This window comes from Asterias amurensis, chromosome 7 (genome assembly GCF_032118995.1).
Source record: "Asterias amurensis chromosome 7, ASM3211899v1".
Lineage (NCBI taxonomy): Eukaryota > Metazoa > Echinodermata > Asteroidea > Forcipulatida > Asteriidae > Asterias > Asterias amurensis.
The window spans coordinates 8,512,791-8,537,697 of NC_092654.1; the positions used below are offsets into that span (position 1 = coordinate 8,512,791).

A 24,907-nucleotide genomic window follows, 5' to 3' on the forward strand; every position below is an offset into this window, starting at 1 on the left:
GGCTAGTCTTAAGTTAAGACGAGTAACTTGTCTTAACTTGAGCATCTTACAATATCACCCCTGTCCGTCAGGCTCTAAGCATTCCTAAACCATCCCCTCTCGCCTCTCACAAAGGTGACCCTGGTTCGATTCCCGGCCAGGGCCATATGTGAGTTGAGTTGTGCGTTGGTTCTCGGTTGTGCCACAATGGTTTTCCCAGACCATATGGTTTTCCTCCCTCAGGAAAAATCAAACACTTTCAATCTTTGGCTGTGCTCCATGGTCATAATGGGTTGATGCGGCCAACAGCCAAAGGCGCCCTTGCATGCCTGCTTCTCCAACACGTTGTAGCTGCGTCCTTCGCAATTCAGGTCTCAGCTGCGAGTAAGGATGATTTTAGCCCCCCAAATTATTATTAATAACTATTTATTATTAACTCATTATGAGAATGCAGCACCGGCAGCCAAATGGGCACACATGTTGGCAATCATTCTTGTCAACAATCTCATTTACTCCTGGGTAACAAGAAGCATTTACGGTGTCTCGCTCACCAGTTCTGTGCGCAAAACCACAACATGGTATAATAATAATAATAATAATAATAATAATATCGAAGTCTTATATAGCGCACGTATCTACCAAACAAGGTACTCAAGGCGCTGAGTATATACAAACTTTTAGAGTAATAGGTTATTGCAGTGATGAATTTTGAGACCCATTTATTTAGCACCTTATAATGGTTTACAAGGTGCTACGGCGCATACAGCAGCCACAACCAGGAACACCGGGGCGAACCTTACACTTGCAAGGTTTTCAATGTACACTCAACAATTAAAAACATCAACCATCAGTTTCAAAAACAATTTTTTTGTTTCAAATAATTACCTTTTATTACACAGACTATAAACTGAACAAAGAACTTTACAGCAAAGAAATTGAACACAACCGTTCAATGAAAGATCGAAATGCAAACAATAATCAACAAATCTGACCAAATATTCCACGATGATTCTCAAGTCAATGCAACCATTATACAAATACATGTATTAGATGCATCTAAGTGCACTGATTTAATGACATGTGTGTGGGTGTGAGTAGGTATTGACGATGTGACCTCTGACGTCACACGAAAACCATAACATGATTCACGCGCATACCACCGCTGGGCAAAACCTTTGCAAAATAGTTAGAGTATAAACAAAAGAGGGACAGTAGGAGGTCCACGGTTGCAGGCGTTCACAATGATTTGAACTTGAAAGGTGCACAGTTGTAAAACGTGTACAAAACCAATTGGAACTGTTGCAAAATAGTTAGAGTATAAACAAAAGAGGGACAGTAGGAGGTCCACGGTTGCAGGCGTTCACAATGATTTGAACTTGAAAGGTGCACAGTTGTAAAACGTGTACAAAACCAATTGGAACTGTTGCAAAATAGTTAGAGTATAAACAAAAGAGGGACAGTAGGAGGTCCACGGTTGCAGGCGTTCACAATGATTTGAACTTGAAAGGTGCACAGTTGTAAAACGCTTACAAAACCAATTGGAACCTTTGCAAAATAGTTAGAGTATAAACAAAAGAGGGACAGTAGGAGGTCCACGGTTGCAGGCGTTCACAATGATTTGAATCGTTGCCTGCTCACAAGACCAGCAGCAAATGAGAGTGCCTTTCTTACATTAGCAGCAGTTCAGATATAGAAACTGTGCTTAGTGTTGCCAAGTATTTGAATCTAAGGTCATTGACTAACAATTTAACAGTCTTTACAAAAATAAATTGCACATAAAAAATTAACATTATTAAAATGATACAAGATGGCAGATGAAAGAGAAAAAAATTAACTGAGCTGTAGAAAAGTAACACAGATGCCCTCAAATTACATAGAAATTCATGTAAATTACAAAACTTAATCAGTCCTAGGTCATACTTCATCATGTACTAAATATTCTTAAGTTATGTACATTTGTAATAATGGGTAAATAAAGAATACATGTGTTTGTATGAAGTAATATATACATTTTTTGGACAATTTATGGTATGTAGAAATTGAGACAATTTAAGCTTATTACTTGGCAAGGAATTCAGGGAAATCAAGAAAACTGAGTGAGGCACGAAATTCCATGTTTGAGGAGCTTTACATGTCTTGGGCAAAACATTGACAAATATTCTGCTAACTACAAGTGATAATGTAAAATGCTGCTGTCTGAGTCCATATGACCCCTGACCTGTCAATCTTCTGAAGAAGGCAGGGCTAGCCGGAGTCTGAAGCTATCTGATAGGAGCATGCTGTCTGCTTGGACAATCCATTATGACCCCTGACCTGTCAATCTTCTGAAGGAGGCAGGGCTAGCCGGAGTTTGAAGCTATCTGATAGGAGCATGCTGTCTGCTCGGACGATCCATTATGACCCCTGACCCGTCAATCTTCTGAAGGAGGCGGGGCTAGTCGGAGTTTGAAGCTATCTGATAGGAGCATGCTGTCTGCTCGGACGTAGCCACTGGCTGACGATGGCTGATCACGATACGCTCTAGTGACCTCACACAACACCGCGAGCTGAAGGAAAATAGATACCATAGTGTTGAGATGGAAACTCTTGGGTTCAACCAATCATAAATCTAACTTGGATCAAAACCAGCTACGACAGTTATAATAATAATAATAATAATAATAATTATAATAATAATAATAATAATAATTAACATTTATATAGCGCCAAATCCATTAAAAATGCTCCCAGGCGCTTAACAACAATAAAAAATTACATTTTTAACCACAAAAACTAAATAATTAAAAGGTCAAAAATAAGATCCACAAAATATGGAGTCTTACCCTAGACGGGCCTTCTAGTCTCTTCTTGAGTAACTCCAACGCTGCTAGTTGCTCTGGGTCCATCTGTACACTCTGTCAATACAAAAATAAAGTCAAGTTTAGTACAACAGACTGTACAAGTCTAGGGTGTGTTTAAGCTTCCGAGACTAAGTTAGTCCCAACCATATTGAGTTTTACGTGTCTGATTCAATTTCTGTAAAATACATGTATTAAAGAAAGGTGATCTTATAACATTGTTATTATTTTTTGGTAAGTGTGGAAGTCTTTTAAAAATAACAAGGGTCCTTGATTATTATTTAAGAAGGATAGCTTTCACACGACTTGAATTTGCTATTTTTTAACATTGATGTGATTTTGATGTGGGTCTCTTGTTAAAAATTGTTTCAGGTAAAAGAGCCTCTCAGTCTGTAGTATGAACATTTCAAAGGAAGTAACCTCATTTTTCCCACTGGCTCCTGCCACGGCAGCTCCGCTCTTCTTAACCGATCCCCTCTCCGCCATTCCTTTCTCCCCAGCCACGCTGGCAAAGTGTTCTGATTTCCTTACGTTGAGTAGCCTGCCTTTGCCCGTCCGCCTGGTGCTGTAACACTGGTAGCATGTCCAGTGTTGTTTCCCTTCTATCATGGAGGAGCAACCTGAGGTATGCAGGCACTGGGTGTGGTAGGTGTGGCCGCAGCTGTAAAGACAGAGGAAGTTTTTACTTTAGGGGACATTCAGAACAGTCAATGTCAAGCAAAAATATTATTATTACAGACCTGGTGTTAAAAAAATGTATTATTTAATCCCAAAAGTTGTATTTTACCAACAGAAATCGTAATCTGGTTTGTTTATAAGTATACTGCAGTGGCGGCCGAACAGGCCGAAAAGTACATTTACAAGTAAAAATAATAATTCAAATAGGTAAAAATATAAATATATAATTTGGTACCTGAAGACGACGACTGCTTCATCCTCTCCAATCTTAGCGAAGTTACGATGACAGATGAAGCACGATTCCTTACGAGGAATCAACCCACGACTGACTGCTTGAGTCAAGTTATTCAGCGACCAATAAAGGTCATGGTCCAGGAGATTGTTGGTGGTCCTTAGTAACGTCTGCATAAAGGAAAGATGTTATTATTATTAATGTTTTATTGTCGCATTTAAAAAAATAATCAATGAAATGCATTTGGTTTTGCGTGTCTAAAAACATGTTTTTACTTAAATACAAACACTAAAAATAACTATCACATGTACATGTATATACAAAAATGTATAGAAAACTACAAATATTTATGAAAAGTAATACCATAGGCCTAAGTAGGATTTGAAACCTTGCATGGTGGAATTATCGTATGGAAAGGTTTGCGGTAACACCATATAGTGACTTTCTCTAAATGAGTTGGGGTGGTTCTGAAAAGAACCGTTTAGTTTCAACTCGATTGTTCGATCAGTATGCTCTGATCGTCTTCTGGAGAAGGCTGGACTCTGATGCTGCATGCTGCTGAAGTACTGGGAGGCGGATTAGCTTGGTGATGAGTCAGAGCTAACTGATCGAAACGTCGAGTTGAAACCAACAGTTCTTTTCAGAACCACCCCAACTCATTTGGAGATAGTCAATACATGGTGTTACCGCAAACCTTTCAATATTATATAGGCCTACAGGTGAAGTACAAAATATTAAAATCAGCACGTTATGAATAAAAATCAGAATGCAGTCATAAAATTAAAATTCTGTCATTAAGAATACACAGAGCTTTGGGATATAGAACTCTGCAATCTATAAGAAAAATGCAAATCTTTGTAAGGGAAGGTGATACAATACTATTACAATAATGTTTGCTGTACTTTTATGTATGTTGTCAGCTCCTGCAAGAAGAACCAAAATAACTTTGTATAGTATTAATTGTATTTTAAATAACGGAACAGACCCCATACCTTGGGGATGGGTTACAACAATAACAAAATATTTAAAGACACTGGACACTATTGGTAATTGTCAAAGACCAGTCTTTTCACTTGGTGTATCTCAACATATGCATAAAATAACAAACCTGTGAAAATTTGAGCTCGATTGGTCGTCGGAGTTAATATGAAAGAAAAAAACACCCTTGTCACACGAAGTTGTGTGCTTTCAGATGCTTGATTTCGGGACCTCAAAATCTATTTCTGAGGTCTCAAAATCAAATTCGTGGAAAATTACTTCTTTCCCGTAAACTACGTCACTTCAGAGGGAGCCGCTTCTCACAATGTTTTATACTATCAACCTCTCCCCATTACTTGTTACCAAGTACGGTTTTATTGATAATTATTTTGAGTAATTACCAGTAGTGTCCACTGCCTTCAAGCATAACAAAGAAGGAGAGTTTAGCATGACCAAACATTAAAATATGGTTGGCGGCTTCCTTTTCTGAAAAGCAGAAAATAATATGTACTTGGCAGCACAATTCATAATGGTTTTATACCCTAAGGAAGGGTTAAAACAATTTTAAGCTTACAAAAAACAAAGAAGGAGAGATTAGCATAAACAAATATTAAATTACACTTGGTTTTTTTGTAACTTAAAAGCAGAGAATATGTACTTAGCAACACAATTCATAATGTTTTATCCTCAGAACTCGTAAAGAAAATATATTTGTTCTTTTCAGATAAGATACTAAAATCTGTGAAACTTTGACCAATGTATCGTACAATTTCTTTCATAATACAGAAAACATTGGGAAAAGACAAATAGAAGGAATTTCCATTTCAACATCCTCCAAGCAATGAAGGCAATATAATAAGAACAAATTGGAAGACTAGTCATCCTTTACTAGAAAGCTAGGAAGCTGAAATACGAAGAACGCGGCTATGTGTTCAGGCTCAAGGCATTAAAGGGTGCCTCTGGCAGTCTCCCATATCTACCCACATATGACCACAGAGCACAGCCAAAGTGATCTAAAGTGTTTGATTTTCCTGACGGGGGAAAATCAGAGGGCCTGGAGAAAAACCATTTTCACATAGAAGAGAAGGACTTTGACGGGTATTGCACCAGGGCCACAGTGCTGAGAGGTGAGTGCTTTACGCACTGGCCCCCAAAAAATCTCTTATATGTAGCTACAAGAAATTCTAAGCTATCTCAGTACCAGGCATTCCCATGGGGTAATTTTTTCGATCAAACTATTATTGGGGTCTCAGTAAAGCTTTTCTTGAAACAGGAGTAAACCTACCTTCTCGTAGTTGTAGGTGTCCAGCATCCCAAGTATCAGTTCCTTGATCTCACCAAATTTCCCCGTGCTGTAAGTCGGGTCCTTAGGAGACAAAAGCAAAACACTTTTCCCATTCCTGTCTTAATAACTGCCGAAACATGTTTAGTATCTGAAAATGGTTGAGTATTTTACTCTGTAATCCATATGAAGGTAAACACACTCAAAAAAGTAATCCTCATTTTATTAAGTTTTACTTTTTATTTTGATGGCATTGGAATCAACATAAATGGAGTGAACACTAAACGGTTTTGATACCTTTTGTAGATCAAGTAAATGGCCATGACATGAATCCCTACTCACTGTGAATGAAGATGTTTGTAATATAATTTAACCTGTAGAAGTTTCAGCTTCATTAATTGGCAAGTTTTTGAGAAAAAAAAAGTGCAATTCACAGTGCAATGTATTCAGGAGTGTCTTGTTAATCCGTTGTACAAGCACAAACATTTTTCCATAAAAAAAAAAGCACCTAAGCAAGTTATATTTTAACGGAATTTTTGTACTTTTATTAGCTGTAAACCATGTAAGTTGAATGTAAATTTGTGGAAGTTTGTGTTTTCTGTCGTACAAAAAAGTACCCATACCCTTTAAACACACCGAATGAAAAGACCATGGTACTGAACTGGACAGTCTTATTCAAATAAAAGAAAGAACGTCATCAAAGTTGCTGCGTTTACCTGCATGATTTTCTGTAAGACGGCCGGCAGTGCAATATATCCCATCATACTATTTAACACGTGTCTCGTCAGGTCCTTGAACGCTGTAACCAAATCAATGTACAAAAGACTTTAAAATACTTTCAGTAAATTGTAAAAAGACAATGTATTTATATTTTTATATTTGTATTTATTTATTTTCTCGGGTAGATAAAAAGTACAATGATGGACATTAATTAGGTAAAAACATTTAAAAATACAGCAATAAGCAGTTTCAATACAGAGGAAGGAAAAATAAACAGTTGGAGCCTGTGTGATTGCCTAAAAGAAACAAAGCTCTCCAGCTGGTCCTAAAGAGAACAACAATAAATTGAAATATGAAAATTTATAAAAATATAAATAAACAAACAACAAAACACGCATACAAAATTTGCATACAAAATTACACATACACGTATGCAATACAAGGGCATAAAAGCGAAAGCAACGTTAAACCACTTTTAAAAAGAGATAAGGATTGAAAATTATTATAGCAAGCAAAAATGTAGCAAAACAAAAAAGGTTTTAAGACAAACCTTTTTATGACAGACACATTTTAAATGTTCAAACACTATCCAAGTAACTGTTTTAATTAAATATAATCCAAAATATTGAGACAGTTCTATTCTTTCCCAATCACAAATAAACAAGATATAATGGCAACACTAATTCGAAATGTTTAAAGTTAATTAACTACTTGTGTTTTTACTATTATTCATATTGAGATGACATACCCTCAAAATGGTCCTCTCTGAGAGATGATTTGAGTTTCCTCTGTGAAGCCATCATCAGATCCAGTAACGGAAACCACAGAGCCTGTAACCAAGTTAAAGCAAGTTAAGGCACATAGAACAATTCAAACCTGGTTGTTCACCACCACAACCATAACCATAACCATAACCGACTTGACATTAAACCATCATCAGATCCAGTAACAGAAACCAAAGAGCCTGTAACCAAGTTAAGGCACACACAACTATTACAAAACATGGCTTTCCTTAACACCATCATCATAACCATAACCATAAACCCAACCATAACCCTAAGCCTAACCATAACATAACCGACTTGTCTTTCCTCTTTTAAGCCATCATCAGATCCAATAACAGAAGTCACAGAGCCTGTCATCAAGGTAAACCAAGTTAAAGCACACATAGTTACTAAAACCTGGCTTTTCATAACCTTAACCATAACGGACTTGAGTTTCCTCCATTAAACCATCATCAGATCCAGTAATTGAAACCACAGAGCCTGTAACCAAGTTAAACCAAGTTGAAGCACAAGTAACTATTAAAACCTGGTTGCTCATAACCATAATCATAACCGATTTGAAGCTTTCTATGAAGTCATCATCAGATCCAGTAATGGAAACCACAGAGCCTGTAACCAAGTTAAACCAAGTTAAGGCACACAGAACAATTCAAACCTGGCTTTTCATAACCACAACCAAAACCATAACCATAACTGACTTGACCTTCATCCAATACACCATCATCAGATCCATTAATGGAAACCACACAGCCTGTCAAATTTCTTTGCTGAGCAAAAATTGAGTGGGGCACCGGCCACAATGATGCAAACTTAATGTAATTTTGGCTGGTAACCTGTTTCTGCTAAGCAATACTATTCTGTGCTTAGCACGTTTTTGTGCTTACAGGCTCTATGAAACTGTGCCCTGGTACTTTGGTATACCCACCTCTCTCTCTGGTTCATCTAGCTTAGCAGAATTTCGCTGACACAGTTGAATAATGACCATTAAACCAGCTTGCATGCCACAGATGGCAACACTCGGATCTGCAAGTTACAAAGAAGCTCTTTAAATTCCTGTTTTTTTAAATAAATTATTAATGGTTTCTTCATTTGAAATAATAAACTACCAAAAGGTAGACACCATCTAAACTTTTTAAAAGTTAAGAAAATAGAAAACAATATGAACAATAAATAGGGATAAAAGCATACATCAAATACACAAAGCATAATAAGAAAATTTACATTTACAATTAACAAGGGAAAGAACACATCAAATACACACACACAAGCATAGTTAAGAAAATATCAATTATCAATAAACAGATAAACACAAAAAATCATGGTTAAGAATATAGAAATTATAAACGGGTAAAAGCATACATCAAATACACACAAATAGCATAGTTAAGAAAATATATATTATCAATAAATGGGCAAAAGCATACATCAAATATACACACACACAAAAGCATAGTTAAGAAAATAGAAATTATAAACGGGTAAAAGCATACATCAATACACACACACAAAAGCATAGTTCAAGAGAAAATATAAACCTGGAAAGATAAACAACAAGGGCCAATTTCTTTTCCTAAAATGAGATATCATTTCTATTTCTATAATGTTGACGCAGATCTACTACAAATAAAGTTCGTCTTTTTGGCTCTATTTTCTCCTTCTTAGAACTAAAAGCTAAATGAACAGCGCCCCCACAAGTACATTTAGTGTTATCGGCTGTTTTGTCTGACTGTATTGTATCGGATAGGCTGCGTATACTACTGGACAACCCCTCTAGCATGATCCTGAAAGCTAAATGAACAGTGCCCTCACATGTACCTTTAGTGTTATCGCCCGTTTTGTCTGACTGCATTGTATCCAACAGGATGCGTATACTACTGGACAAGCTCTCCAGCATGATCCTGAAAGCTCCTTGTATATCACCAGCCATCTCGAGGAGGTAAGCTGTGGCATCTGCTATCTTGCGACGTCTCACAATCTAAAAGAACAAAGAAATGTTTTCGAAAACATATTACTTCAAAATGAAAGAATGAACTGCCCACTCTGGTTGTGTGATTTCAGGTCCTGTCTGAATTGACAGCTACGGCTACAGTCGGATAGCTGCGTCATTGCAGAAATCTACTACTCGTACTCTTCGCTCATCTTCCTCTGGTCCGGTATAACTAAAGCCATTAGACACTTTCGGTAAGCAGTATTGTCCAAAGGCCCACACTTCGTGTATCACAACTTATATATAAAATAACAAACCTGTGAAAATTTAGGCTCAATTGGTCGAGAAAATAACGGAAATCCCCACCCTTGTTTACGCACGTTTCGCCGTGTATTGACATGTGTTCAAAATAAATCTGAAGTTCTCGACGACGAGAATTGATAATTGTTTTAATGTTTTCTCAAAAAGTAAAGCATTTCATGGAATAATATTTCAAGAGAAGTCTTTCACCATTACCGTCTGTAAACCCTGTAAGTTATTTGTAAATCTGTGAACTTTTATTTTTTTCTGTTCCGAAAGTGTATAATGGCTTTAAACCAGCCTGTAGCCAAAACTAAATATTATGATGATCATTCATTTTCAATACATGCCCCTCGTTTGTGGAACAGGCTGTCAGTAGCAATCCAATCTGCCAATACATTTGACATTTTTAAATCTTACATGTATCTGAACACTTACCTTTTTAAAAATTGTTTTCCATAACATATTTGTTGAATTATAATGTTTATTATCTTCAAGTACGCGCTAATCCTCCAATCAGATTCGCAGAATGGAGTGGTGATAAAAACCTATATTGCACGGCTAATATCACTACCATGCGTATTGTGTGTTCTATGTCACGCGCCAAGTTTGCTTGAAGATAAATATGTTATCACACGCGCGCTCGTGGAAATACGGAAAATATAGCGCGTCTGCGTCCCATATGCTGACTGTGCTGACTTTGCATAATGTTTGTATGTAATCTTCACTTATGAAGCAGCACTTGTAAGGAAGAAAAAGAAAAATCGTGCGCACTCAAACTCAAAGTGAGAACTCGGACGTTGAGGCTAATCTTGACCTACCTGCAGAGTCTCCTCCAGGCGATATCCCTCTACGTTCCTGATGTAATGATGGACGGCACTAGGGTTGAACTGGCACATCAGGTCAATGTACTTCTCATGAATGGCGGGGTCGGACTGTGACTGCTCCTTGAGATCAAAAGAATCATCAATTGGAACATTATTTTAACTCTGTAGACATTCCAACTTAAAGCCATATAGTACAGAAAAAGAAAAAAAGATTTACAAATAATTTACAGGGTTTACAGAAGGTAATGGTGAAAGACTTCTCTTGAAATATTGTTCCATGAAATGCTTTACTTTTTGAGAAAACATTAAAACAATATCAATTCTCGATAGCGAGAGTTACGGATTTATTTTAAACACATGTCATGACAAGGCGAAAACAAGAGTGTGTTTTCCCGTTATTTTCTCCCGACTCTGATGACCGCTTGAGCCTAAATTTTCACAGGTTTGTTATTTTATATATTAGTTGTGATACACGAAGTGTGGGACTTGGACAATACTGTTTACCGAAAGTGTATAATGGCTTTAACATCACACAGGTTGGCGTGGTGGTGTCTTGCCTCACCTTGCACCTCTGGGACCCCAGTTCGAATCCTCTCGGGGGCACTATATGTGAATTGGGTTTTTAGTCCCTGCCTGACTGCGTGGGTTTTCCCTGGAATACTTTTCTGGGGTTTTCCTCCCGCATCTAAAACTAAAACTTCTTTCCTTGTCTTCTCTCCATTGGGGTTCTTGGCTAGTACAGTGATTAAGTTTGCTTTAGTGAGAGTCCTTGACTTCACAACCGGAATCAATTAACATCTAAACAAATACAAAATCAAATTAATTGAACTCACAACTTGACATTTTTGCATTAAAATCGCAGAAGGAGAAAAACAACAATAAGCACCTGGAGACAACTTTAAATGAGTTGGTCTATAAAAAGCGTTTGTAACTTTTTGTTATAAAATGTAGGATACAATGATCCACACAAATTTGCCCTGAAATTGCATGTTTTTTTTATTTTGCGAACTAACATGGTTGGCCATTTATGGGAGTCATAAATCGCCGACTGTGTTTGTCGCCGAGGTAAAAGGTAAACCGTGCAATTTCAAGGCACGTTTGTGTGGATCATTGTATTCTACTTTTACAACCTCTTTCCACCCCTATGCATTTTATAACAAACGGTTACAAACGCTTTTCAAAGACCAAATCGACCGATCCAAGGCAACGTGTTCCTTTAATATTATTTTTATAATGGTCATCACAAATTGATGTAAGGGTAAAAACCAACTTAAAATGGTTACCTTTGGTCCGAGAGCTGTACTTGTTGCGTCCCGATAATCAAAGACACCCTGCAGGAATTCATACTGAAGCTTTAACCGGTCATGAAGTTTGTCTATAACCTCATCCAGTGAGTTGGCAAACACCTTGAGGACTAACTGGGCTGTCTCTTTGCTGTCTATGGCTACTAAATCCTGGGTAGACAAACACAGACAACCATTTCAGACTTTACAAATAGGAGATTTTATAACAATAAAAATAGTAATAACTATATAATAGACGATAAATTTGCATCGGGGATAAAGAATATTAATTTTGGTTTTTAACCATACACCGATGTGTGTTAGCACTGTATACTCAGTACTGAGTCCTGTGAAAAAATATCACAGGCATGTTACCTGGGTGGGATTCGAACCCACGACCCTTGCAATTCCAGAGCAGTGTCTTACCAACTAGACTACCGAGGTTGCCTGGCAGCTAGAGGCAGTTCGAATCCTAATTCGAGTAATAACTAGTTCTTATAAAGCGCATTTCACAATATTTGTACACGATGCACATTATATGCACTACTGTACCGATTTCCATCTGCTCCATACACTGCAAAAGACACAAAGCTCAGCTGCCCGTCTTGTTTGTTGTACAAGCAAGCTGGTCAGCATCCATCACTTAAAGAACTTCACTGGTAGACTGGACCCCTGTCTTTATCCGCAAGGATAAAGACAGATCCTCGCGGCTCGATCCAGCGATTCCATTGAACACAACGATATTATGGATACGTGCAGTGACATGAGCTTTCCATGCCCAAACTGTACATGCAGTACTGCCGCCTGTCGTCGCGTATCTCTATGTGAAACGAGGGAGGTCAAAGGTCAAACTACAGCGTTTTTTGTTACCGATCTCTGGTGTTATTTACGAGCCTCGACAGGCTGCTTCACTGGCTGCCCATCAATGGGCATATTGTTTATAAGATTCTCTTGCTGACCTACAAGTCTTTGTCTGGTTAAGCACCGCAATATTTATCGTGCCATGTCCAACATTCTGTTCCTGAAAGAGTCCGCCTCTTCATCGACAGACATGAAGCTGGTAGAGTTAAGAACGAACAGATCATGGGGGGGGGGGGATAGATCCTTTGCTGCAGCAGACCCTCGTCTCTGGAACTCTTTACCATCACCCATTAGGTCACGCACCAGCATATCAACATTTAAGAAACGGCTAAAAACTAATCTGTTGGGAATTGCTTTTAATTAACTCCTTTGGTTTTGGTTTTTTTTCCTTAAAAGTGTCACAAAATATAGAACAGTGATCAAACCAACACATAGATAGAAAGGGCGTCTTCATTACTATGCAACAGTTACGATTGGCCATTATGTGATCAGTTACAGAAACTGTAATTGGTCGGTTGATTATGAATAGTGATAGGTTTGTTGACCAATAATACCTGGAGGTTTTCGAGGGCTTCACTCTGCACAGCCTCCTTCTCAGGGTCTGTATAACAGCTCTCCATCATCACATTGTTGATGTAGGTAAAGACAGCATGCTGCAATAAACACAATCAACTTATTATAATAGTTATATTAATAAGAATGATAATAATAATTATACAAATAAAAATTACTTCTTATACATTGATCAAATCCATCACTCAGTGCTGCTCGTGGCACTCCAACATTATTACCCCGCCAATGGGCTATTTATTTCATTCTTGAAATCATCTCAGCCCCCCCTAACGCACCAAGCTAAATCAGTCACAAGAACCATCTCTACCCTCACGGGTACCCATTTATCCCTGGGTGGAGAGAAGCAATTATAGTTAATTGTCTTGTTCAGGGACACAAGTGTCATGACTGGGATTTGAACCCACATCCCGATGACTTAGAGGAAATTGCAGAGCCATGAAACTGGGCCCTGTTGCTCACTTGGGTGAGCCCTCTGCCATGAGCTAATTGAACGATCACTCACCCTCTCGTGGTGATGTCATGCACCTGGGGCAAGCCCCCAATTGACCCACTCCACAAGCAGGGCACTGGGGCTGACCCGGGTGAGCCCCTGGACTAACGTCGAAGCTATTCTAATGTACCGGGAACAGACCGGGGTCAACCCAGGGAAGCTAATCAAACGCACACAATGAGAGTTTCCCTGGTACTCACCTTCCTAGCTGGATCCCTGAGGTAGCAGAGTAGAATCCTATCAAACTGACGTCTTTTCTCATACAAAAGCTCGCTCACACGATAACTGCAGCAAAACAATAAATGTAAACCATGAAATCTGTGTACATCTGCGGTAAATAGACGGTATTGAATAACCCCTCTGCAGCTATGAAAGTCGCCATCTTGTAGGTCAAACCGTATGCGCGTCTAAACGCGTACATCAAAGAAACCTGCAGCACGCAGCATTCCCGGTTTGATTTCTACGACACAAGCAAGCACACACACGCACACGTTCGCAGACGCCATCTAGTAGGGCAAATATTTGAACGGTGATGTCATATTCAATACGGTCTATTGCGGTATATCTTGCAATTTGCTTAATATGTCCAAGTCATGCCCCAGGTCTACCTGTATTGCTCAAGTAGTGATAGCATGTGGTGATTGGTTTATAATTTAGCTATGGCCGTTCCAAAGGCACTGGAGAAGCATTTAGATCAAACAGGACTGTAAGTGTAGATCTGCTCCAGAATGCGTCACTTTTCAGAACAGTGAGAAGCTTGCGAGATCTAAGGCTACAGGATGTAGCCTGCCTCATCAAGGAGTTTATTTTAACTTGTTCAACTCCCTGGGGACCGTACAACCATTATAATGAAAATAGTTATGATAATAATATTGGCTTCTTATATGGTACTCATTTCATTTCATTTCATTTTATTTGCCAGCAAACATGAAAAAACACATACAAAAATTGCAAATTACTGAGAAACCTAGCCTGGCCGGGGGCAGATACAAGGATTGTGTAGGAAACACCTCCAGTGGGGGTGGAACACAAAACACTTGAGACAAAACAGAACACAAGAACCCTGGCAGGGAAAGCCAGGGAAAGCCAATTGCTCATGGTGCTTCAAACATTAATACCCCGGTCGTACGAATGTAACTGTAGCTACAAATTCGGATACGACATGAATCAATACACAGCTTCAACAAGACTCACAATTTAGCGCCCTCTGCCAGCCGAAGAAGCTTCTGTTGATCAACTTGTTCAAGTCCTCCAGCGTTGACGAGTTGCAGCAAAGCTTGCTCTCTCTCCTCGTGACGTGTCTCGTCAGCCGGATTGGAGAGAAACTCAACAACCTTAATGGTAAAAATATCAATTGTTTTTCATAAAGTGACCTCCCTTTAAATAAAAAAATATACACCACTAGAGCAGGCTAGTTGAAACATTGAGACCAATTAAGAACTCACTCCGCGGTAGTGAATTTTATAACGATTCACTTAAAGCTAAAGTAGTAGTTTTTGATTGATTGAAATGGTTTACTTAAAAAACATTCGTTGAAAACAAAATCAAAGTTTGTGTAAATTTTATGTGTACAAGTTTTGATTGTGTCTCCGTCCAAGCTGGGATCAATGGAAAACCGGCGGTTGCCCAACGAATGCGCCACCCAAAAATAAATAAATTAATGTACCTGTTCAAAGAGGAGTCGATTGACGACTATGTTGTTATCATTCTTGGCCATCTGTCTTGCTAAGAATGTAAACAGACATCCAACCTGAGACGGCTGAAACAGAAATCAAAGAAAACAAGTATTTTTACAACAAACTTTTTCAGGTGAAACTGTCAATTTTGGCAGAGAAAGTTCCACTAGGAAACAATGCAATATTATCATTTGGTTTTATCCAGGGACCTATAACAAAAGAGAACAATAGGGTCCCGAGTGCGGAAAAGTCCCAGGTTGCGCAAAGGTCCCCAGTTGGAAAATGTGTACGAAACCAATAGGAGCCTGATTGCAGGTGTTCACACACTAGCATGGGCATGTCTACGCATTCAAACCACAGGACATGGAGCGAGTTTTAACAAAAGGGACCCGGAAAAAAAAACACCGAGGGCGTCCTTGATTCAGTTTCATGTACAAAACCAATGGGACATCTGAAAAAAAAACTATGTCCAAACAATGAGAGAACAAAGAGAAGTCCTCAGTTGACACCATAAACACAGCTGTGCGTACGTATGTTTGTAAAAAAGCCATTCGCGAGTTTAGTCTGCAACTTACATTTAAATTCCTTAGACTATAGAGACAGTTGCTATGTCACATGATTCATGGCAAGCTTTTGTATAACAACCTCCAGATGAGCAAACCCTGGTATCATTGTGCAATACACATCCATTCAGAATCGTGTATGGGTGTTCACCGTCTCTTTTTTACGAAAAGCTTGCCCCAAAACATGTGACATAGCAACTATCTCTACAGTCTATGGAATTCAAATTTGTACACGTTAATCCGGAGGTCGTTGGTTCGAATCCCACTCTAGTCAATTCTTTGTTCAACCCTAAAAATCATTTACAAATTTACCCAGTCAGTTTCCCTTGTGGTTTATAATGAACTCAAATTTGATCGTTCACTTGTGATCAAGCACGTCAATGTACTAGACGATACTCAAATCTAACACGCAAATGGCTTATTCTTAGCCAATAGACCGATCCATTAGGCTCCGCCCACGACGCACGTGTGATCAAGAACACGTGAGCCTCTCCAATGCCTTTCTGCACAACTCTGCCGCCTGCGCCCAGCATACGCGCACGCATGGCGGACCTTATTTGTCGGACCTTCGTTGCGTTGATATTGGTCAGTACGCAATGGGGCGGAGCTTAATGGATCGTTCTATTGCCTGCCGACTTAGGGATTTATACAACGTAGACTAAATAGACAGTGGAGAATTTTAGGCTGGTTGTGATATAAGAGAACGGAGTTTAAGATGTTGAGACACTTACTGAGAAGCCGATGCTCTCCACCATGACTTGTAGTAAGATGTCGACAATACGCTGCTTGGATTGAAGACCTGCTGCGTACGAGCTGTACAAAAGAAACAAAAAATGTATTGCTTTATTGCTAATGAAATTGTGCTGAGATGTTTCAGTTTGTTACAGAATGACTTGAGTGAACAACGGAATAAAACAGTAGGCAACCAGTTCCTAAACGACCAAGGGCGAGGGCCTGTATCCCATGGCCACGAACCCGACAATTTCACAATTATAGACAATATCTGGGCCCAATTTCATAGAGCTGCTTAAGCACAAAGTTTTGCTTGAGCACAAAAGTTCCTTGCTTAGTAAAATCAGATACTGGCTAAGACTCCATTCAATTGTTATGCTTAGTAAACAACAGCTAAATACCAGCCACAAGCAATGTATATGACATGAAATTGTGGCCAGTAACATGTGTAAAATAAGCGAGCTACTTTAGCAGGCCTAGAAGTTTGCGTGACTCCGCGAGAATCAAAATGGATTCTCGCTGAAGAATCTCGCGAGAATCCAAGATTCTCCCAAATGACGAACGAACGATGACGGCTGTTTAGGGTTAAGGATCAGAGGACGACTCGACTCGACAGCGACGTGAATGGTTTAAAAACTAACTTTATGTCGGATAAACGGAACTAAAAAAATAAAAATAGTGGGTCTAAGTACAAATTTATTCATGTTGACCCAAATGTTAAGCTGAGAAAGTGATTTTCCCCTTCTAAATGCTGGCAATTTCACGCGAATCTACTTAGATTAGCGGCGTCCTTGCCGGGCGCGAATCTTCGCGCGAATCGATTCGCGTCGGATTTCTAGGCCTGTTTCGTGCTTAAGCAAATTTTTTGCTTAAGTTAGCTCTATGAAAGTGGCCCCTGACAACAAAATTTAGCGAATTTTCAAAGTGTGTAAATTTTTAAGGATTTTGTGAAGCAGCTTTCTGAAATTGGCCCCTTACAACAAAATTTAGCAAATTTCAAAGTTTGTAAATTTTCTAAATTTTTTATAAAAATGTTTTGAGCGCGTTGGGATGTGTTTACGCGCTTTACAAAATAGATCACGCGCAGGTACTAATAGCTATGAGTTGCATTCCGCAGAAGTAAATTGGCATACATAAGCTTGCACGCCAAACATGCAAAGCCAGTCGGTCTTAAACAGCTAAAGCTGTCTTTATCAGCCGTTTAATCACCCCCACGTGACAGACTCTCAACCGATAGGAATAGCGAAACTGTCTGGGGTATTTATGAATCTCGGATTTGAATGTTCTACTCACCTTCCCTGAGAGGCAAACTCTGGTTCTTCAAAGGCAAGAGCAAGAACGTTAAGAAACTCCCTGGTGTCAAAATGAAGCAATGTTCTGAGGTAAGGATAGACATGCTCCTCCTCATTGGCTTGCTTAGTGTGAAGGGACGTAAGACACTTCCAGACCTGCGATAGGATAATGTTTGAATTATTCCTGAGGTAAGCTATCAATGCAGTCAATTCGCAGAAGTGGGCGCCTATAGGCCAGACAAGAGCTCTTGGTGTTGTGACAATGGCACTTTGTCTGCGACTGTCTCAAAGCATTAATTAGGTGTTCGGCAGTCCGTAATGCAATTGTGGGTTTGAATCACACCTAGGTAATTTGCCTGATGTTTTGTTCCTTTTTTTTTCTTGAAACTCTTAAAAAGTGCTAAATATACAGTTTTCACAGTGCTTATTGAACATATGGTTAGGGTAATCAAAGATCTTTTCTTAAAATGAGTTTTGAAAAAATAATGACGCCATGAGTTTTAAAGTTTCTGAATGTTTCTTATTTCAAATATGCAAATCTTAAAAGCCACCATTCACTTTACGTATTTCAATATTTCATAAAAAGACATGTTTACACAATTGTTTTCTCTTTTAACATTCAAACACCAGGTCTGCCACCTCAGTCATGTCTATACCAAAAACACCTAGCGTTTGTAAAAACAAACAGTACATGTTTAGTTATTTTATGAGTGTTATATAAAATGAAATTTGAAATAGAAGATTTCAGTGGAAATAAAAATCTGTTTTGATGGAACGTACCCCTTCTTTGACGGATTTGATGAGATCTGAAGGAATGTCACCTAGTGGATAGGCACGCCCGGCTAAGCAGCAACTGAAATATAAAATAAGACACACTTTTCATAAAGACACTCATTTATTTACCATAATTGGATTATTTAGCATGCATTACACAACACACAGGACCAACGGCTCTACGCCCCATCCAAAGGACCCATTAATAACGGTTGCTCAATTAAGTACGTTAGTGTCACGAACGGGACTCGAACCCAAACTCTGCTGACCAAAAACACCAGCATTTGCGTGCTATTGGTAGCTCGGGCTAAAGTATGTCTCCTACAAGCAGCTAGAACTTTCAATGTTTTAAAGCAATTGGACACTTTCGGTAAACAGTACTGTCCAAAGGCCCACACTTCGTGTATCACAACTTATATATAAAATAACAAACCTGTGAAAATTTAGGCTCAATCGGTCGTCGGAGTCGGGAGAAAATAACGGGAAAACCCACTCTTGTTTCCGCACGTTTCGCCGTATTATGACATGTGTTTAAAATAAATCCGTAATCTCGCTATCGAGAATTTATATTGTTTTAATGTTTTCTCAAAAAGTACAGCATTTCATGGAACAATATTTCAGGAGAAGTCTTTCACCATTACCTTCTGTAAACCCTGTAAATTATTTGTAAATCTGTGAACTTTTTTTTTTTTTCTGAACCGAAAGGGTCCAATGGCTTTAAAGCTCGCTCCTAAGTCAGAATATGAAGAAAAAAAATTGAATTTGCAGAGGTTTCATAATCCTTACCTTATATACACAAGCAGTTTGTTGCCAAGCTTGATCTGCTGGTCTGAAAGAAAAAAGAAAAAAAATGTAGACATTCATTGATGACTCACTGAACCTAATAACTGTTGACAAATATTGCAAGCTTAATCGATTAAACCAAAGTGCACGCAAAAGTCATGTCCGACGCAAAAAAACGTGGATGGCAAATAGCATGACATCATGATGCTGCTGCGATACTTTACAACCATCAAGGGGCAAATAGGTTTTAGCAATGGTGAAATGTTTTTTTTGCTTTATAAAATCTAAATGCTTATCCCTAGATGGGTGTTTCAATTGTTGTTTGTACTTTGGATAATCATGTAGCTCGGCAGATAGGGGATAAGTTTGCACCACAGCACCTTGTACCGTTACAAGGTGTTACACAAATAAATAAAGATGTAAAATGGGTCTTAGAGAAAAAATAGAAAGCGTTTTCAGATGCCATCAGGTGTGAACAAGTACTATATAAAACTGAGAATTACTATCATTATTTGACTTTCCCTTACCCTGACAAAAACCCTTTAAAATTCGTGATTCAACAGTTTAACCAACAAAGCGCTAAGCATAGTTGGTAATTGATGGCAGCTATTTCTCATGTACAAAGACTCACCAGTCAGTTGTTTCCCTGACGTCACAGCCTGCCCCAAGACTTGAAGTAGATCCTCTAACGGAGTGATGTGATCGTTCATCCCTTTATTGTACACGTAAATAATGGCGTCATACAAACCATGGGCCCAGCAGAGTGACACCACCTAAATACAACAATAGAATAACAAAGTAAGAGTAAAAACAAACTATATTCTTTACCCCTGAACAAATAGGATTCAAACTGCCTCTAGCCACCAGGCTGGGTTGGTTGACTAGTGGTTAGACATCTGCTCTAGCAAGATACAAAGGTTGTTGGTTCAAATCCCACCAAAGTGATTTACCTGTGGCTTCTTTTACAAGGCAAATCACTCGGGTCAGATTCAAGCCTACATGTATGACCATTGCACTGCTAGAGCAGATGTCTAAGAAGCCTGGTGATTCAACGCCTATTGACCCCTTGCACGCGCGTCGACTGGTGCCACGCTCACCATGTGGGTGGGCAAGTTAGGTTTATGCGTATAAACGCTGCGTCGCCTAAAAATGCGCACAGCATAGAGTTGTACATAAAAACGCACAGTGAAATTGCCCACCAAGATTTTTCTGATGATGACGTCAGGTGAAATGGGTCAATAGAATTTGACAACATAAGATTCCCAACTAAGTGCTAAGCACAGTTGGTGGCTATAGAGGCAGTTAGTATCCTATATATTAGCTGCAGGTACCGCAAAAATTTAATAGATGTTAATTTCGCATCGAAGATAAAGACTACAATTTGATTACCCGCAAACCAATGTGTATTAAGCACTGTATATACTGGGTTCCTGAGTTCTGCGAAAAATATCCACTGGCAAATAAACTGTGGGTTTATTACTTTTTTCTGAGTAGAATTTAGCTCTAATAAGAAGTACCTAGGGTTTCTTGCTCCTCAACAAAACAAAAATAGAACCACACTTTTCTCACCTGGTGAATATCCAAGCTAGCAATATCCATGTGTACAATACAAGCTTCAACACTATGAACCATCTCCTTGGTCTTATAGTGGTCCACAAAATCTTTCATGACGCCTGGAGTGATGGACGTCAGCATATCGTTGAGGATGTAAGGCTCTAAGCATTCCAGGAAGACGCCTTTAGCTATGCTGTCCTGCTGGAAACGGTCGTAGATCGGACCAAACAAAATATCCCTGCAAAATTTGCGAGAAAGTGTTCAAACAAATAAATATTATTAGCAAATAACTGAGAAATAAAATTGCCATAGTGGCTCAATGGTATGCCTTTACAATGGCGTGTATTGGATTAATAACAATCATTTGGGAGGCTAATCTTCCTTACTCGCAGCTAAGAGTTGAATTGCAAAGGACGCAGCTAGAACTTGTTTGCGAAGCAGGCATGCGAGGGCGCTTTTGGCAGCCAGCCAGATCGACCCACTATAACCACGGAGCAAACAACCAGAGATCCGAGGGAGGAAAACAGGATGGTCTGAAAAACCCTTCTGGCATAGCAGAGAACCAACGAGGGCGCGGGGCTCGAGGTCTGGTGTTTCTAATCAGCAGAGTTTGGGTTCGAGTCCCAGTCGTGACATCTGTGTCCTTAAGCAAGACACTTAACCATGATGCTTCGTCCTTCGGATGGGACGTTAAGCCGTTGGTCCCGTGTGTTGTGTAACACACAAAAAAAGAACCCAGTGCACTTTATCAGAAAGAGAAGGGAGTTTGCCCCGGTGTTCCTGGTTTGATCGGCAGCAAATTGCACCACAGCACTTTGTAAACTATTACATGGTGCTTTAAAGGAATATGTCTCTAACGTAGCTCCAAATACCATGCAGGAAAAATACTGAGCATTTTGATATGCCCCTTTAAGGTGTGTTGAGCGCTATATAGGAACCTATTATTATTATTTACCTTCTGTCAAGCGTTTGGCAGTAATCCACACATACTGGGACAACTTTCTGATGAAAACAAACACAAGAAATAAAGGTAAAAAGTTTTATAAAACAGTAGGCGCCGTGCATGTTTCATCAAAGTTGGTGGTCAATGACGTCATGTGTAATCCATCTATATGCAGTTTCACTATCATCAGTTGAAACATTTGTTTTTTTCCCCCGAGTGGTCAATGACAAGAATAGCTTCACCTTTAAGTCATTGGTTAAAACTCAGTTGTTTCGTTCTTCGTTCTTGGTAGTCGCTGTTTACTATAAGTTTTTTACTCTTCTTGTTCATTTTTTTAACATTAACTTTTAATTGTCACTTTGTACAGTGTGCTGAGATAATTGTATGTGGTTCACTTTTTAACAACAAATGATTAGATTAGATTAGATTACCTGAAAATGCTCTTCCAGCAAGTGGATTGCCCCCCTGACAGGCCCATGCTTCATGGAGACATCGACGTAAGTGAACAGCAGCTCCAAAATCTGCAACACCAAAATAAAGTTAGTCATCAAATTTTCCTCATGAATTTTAACCAACTATAGAGAAATTTTCCCCCAAAACAAGTGCAATTACAACTGTTACACATTTTTCTATACCACATTGATTTAAACTTACCTTTTCACCCACTGTTTTACCTCTGTCCTCTGTATTTCCAAACAAACCTGATCAGACAGACAGACAAACGAGAGACAATCAGGAAAAACATGGGATACTTTTTATTATTATTATTATTTATTTTGAACGACTCTGGAGCGCCTTGGTTTCAGACGTCGATTTTGTCATAAGCCGAGCTAATGTAAACATTAGGTTAAAGGAACCAATGCCTTGGATCGGTCGAGTTGGTCTTTGAAAAGTGATTGCAACCGTTTGTTATAAAATGCATATGGTTAGAAAGATGTTGTAAAAGTAGAATACAATGATCCACGCAAACATGTCTCAAAATTGCACGGTTTTCCTTTTACCTCGTCGACTAACACAGACCCCATTTATGGGAGTCGAAAGTAAAAGGAAAACCACGCAATTTCATAGCAAATTTGTGTGGATCATTGCATTCTACTTTTAAAACATCTTTCCAACCATATGCATTTTATAACAAACGAATTCAAACGCTTTTTATAGACCAACTTGTCCGATCCAAGGCAACGTGTGCCTTTAAGTTTGCCTGTCTAAAAACAAAACATATTTGGGTCGTCCTAGAGTCACTCCTAATCTATTTGGTGCAGCACGTCAGAGGCCTGTCTGAAACGAGTGTAAGCGTACCACCTTTATACACAGCATCAATAGACCTTTAGCACGATGCCGCCATCTTGTTTCCCTTCCATACAAATCATTGTGACAAAAAAAATGATGGTGAAGGGACGACAAACAAAACCAAACATTCCCATTTCAACACTCACCCACAACTGCCTTTGCTTTGCCGTTGTAGAAGGACAACGCCAGTGCCAGGGCAGCCTTGTACTTGTCTTCCTTCTCCAAGATATCGAGCCTCTTTACGAAACAAATATAAGACAAGATTTCAAAAATATTCGTTGACAAGACTTTTATTTAACAAATCAAGATTTTCATCTTAGATCGATAGGTTGAAATGTTCATTTGAAATCGTTTCATTTTTTTCAATGTTGTTGCACAAAAGTTAAATTTGAGAAAATTTAGGTCCAGATATAAGACCACTTTAAAATGGGGGAAAGAAATCTTAAGTATTCTGATAAATTGATAATTTCTATTACCTCACTCCATGCTCTGGTTGTCATAACATGTAGAGACTGTGGGAGATAACAAATCAAAAGGAAGCCATGATATGAACTTAGTTATAACAAAGCGGGTTGATTAAGAAAATCAGTTACACTGAATGGTCTGGAGGAGGAAACAATCTGCTACTGAATGGAGCTCCTCCTTATAGATCCAGGCACAGTTTCATAAAGCCATTAAGCAAAAAATACTACTTAGCAAATTTGTGAGTTGGGAATCAGTGGCAACTATGTCATCTCTACGTAATTTTTGTTCCTTACCGTTTTCTTCGAAGCAGGTTTTTTCAATGCTATTGCTTAGCAAGTTTCTGAGCTTACATGCTTTTTAAAATGGGCCCTGGTGCTTTTACGAAGTCATAAATTAACCACATTTAGCCTTCGAGAAAGATTCTGCTAGAGTCGACACATCAATTTTTTGAATTCATAGTATAGGTCCTTTAGGTTAGAAAGCAGTTTGCAAAAGCTAATTTTCCCCAATTTAACTTGGACAATTTTAAGAACAATGCAACCTTCCAAATTATTTCCAAACATTTTGGGTAAACAAATGTTCAGGATGAGAAACCTTTTAAAAAAAAGTTTCTATACAGCTCTTCTCCTTAAAGTTTTTGCGTACTTTGTCATTGCCCTTTTCTCAAGTAGCTTGTTCGTCTGTCTACCTGTTTGTTTTGTCTTTGTATTTTCCTAAGCATGTACCTTTGTTTATGTACCTTGTTATGTAAAGGCAAGCTGCTACAAGCTACTTGGCTTATTTTGGGCCTTGCCTCCTTGTGCTTTCTCGCTAGTCTATTCTTTTTCTGTCTTTTATATTTGTGCATTATAATGTAGTTCTGTAAATTGTGGAAAAGTGTTTGTGGAAATAAATGTGAATTGAAACCTTGTAGGAAAATACTGTATGTTAAAGCGCCTTGAGCACCACTGAGTGACGGCTAGAGTGCTATATAAGAAGCCACTATTATTACTATTACCTTTGTTCCAAGAATGACAAGTTGTCCTTTGTAGGATGAGATGGATTGATAGCAAGCACGCTCACCTGCAAGAGCCTGTCAGAAAT

At 38.8% G+C, this 24,907-nt stretch overlaps 1 protein-coding gene across 1 annotated transcript in view; it reads right to left on the reverse strand.

The window, feature by feature from the left end:
- Positions 1–880: 880 nt before the first annotated feature.
- Positions 881–24,907, reverse strand: part of LOC139939864 (vacuolar protein sorting-associated protein 8 homolog) — a 38,972-nt gene continuing 14,945 nt past the window's right edge. The window contains exons 14-40 of the mRNA XM_071936016.1: positions 24,822–24,896; positions 23,836–23,871; positions 23,506–23,596; positions 22,724–22,770; positions 22,501–22,590; positions 22,082–22,128; positions 21,142–21,364; positions 20,204–20,345; positions 19,576–19,618; positions 18,796–18,868; positions 18,017–18,171; positions 16,723–16,804; positions 15,419–15,511; positions 14,947–15,086; positions 13,953–14,037; positions 13,244–13,342; positions 11,829–11,999; positions 10,540–10,665; positions 9,307–9,466; positions 8,417–8,514; positions 7,455–7,536; positions 6,703–6,785; positions 5,990–6,070; positions 3,730–3,896; positions 3,237–3,477; positions 2,802–2,873; positions 881–2,525 (exon numbers count right to left, since the gene is read on the reverse strand). Coding sequence (XP_071792117.1) covers positions 2,391–2,525; positions 2,802–2,873; positions 3,237–3,477; positions 3,730–3,896; positions 5,990–6,070; positions 6,703–6,785; positions 7,455–7,536; positions 8,417–8,514; positions 9,307–9,466; positions 10,540–10,665; positions 11,829–11,999; positions 13,244–13,342; positions 13,953–14,037; positions 14,947–15,086; positions 15,419–15,511; positions 16,723–16,804; positions 18,017–18,171; positions 18,796–18,868; positions 19,576–19,618; positions 20,204–20,345; positions 21,142–21,364; positions 22,082–22,128; positions 22,501–22,590; positions 22,724–22,770; positions 23,506–23,596; positions 23,836–23,871; positions 24,822–24,896 — 2,937 coding nt within the window. The 3' untranslated portion in view covers positions 881–2,390. The remainder of the gene's footprint in view (positions 2,526–2,801; positions 2,874–3,236; positions 3,478–3,729; positions 3,897–5,989; positions 6,071–6,702; positions 6,786–7,454; positions 7,537–8,416; positions 8,515–9,306; positions 9,467–10,539; positions 10,666–11,828; positions 12,000–13,243; positions 13,343–13,952; positions 14,038–14,946; positions 15,087–15,418; positions 15,512–16,722; positions 16,805–18,016; positions 18,172–18,795; positions 18,869–19,575; positions 19,619–20,203; positions 20,346–21,141; positions 21,365–22,081; positions 22,129–22,500; positions 22,591–22,723; positions 22,771–23,505; positions 23,597–23,835; positions 23,872–24,821; positions 24,897–24,907) is intronic.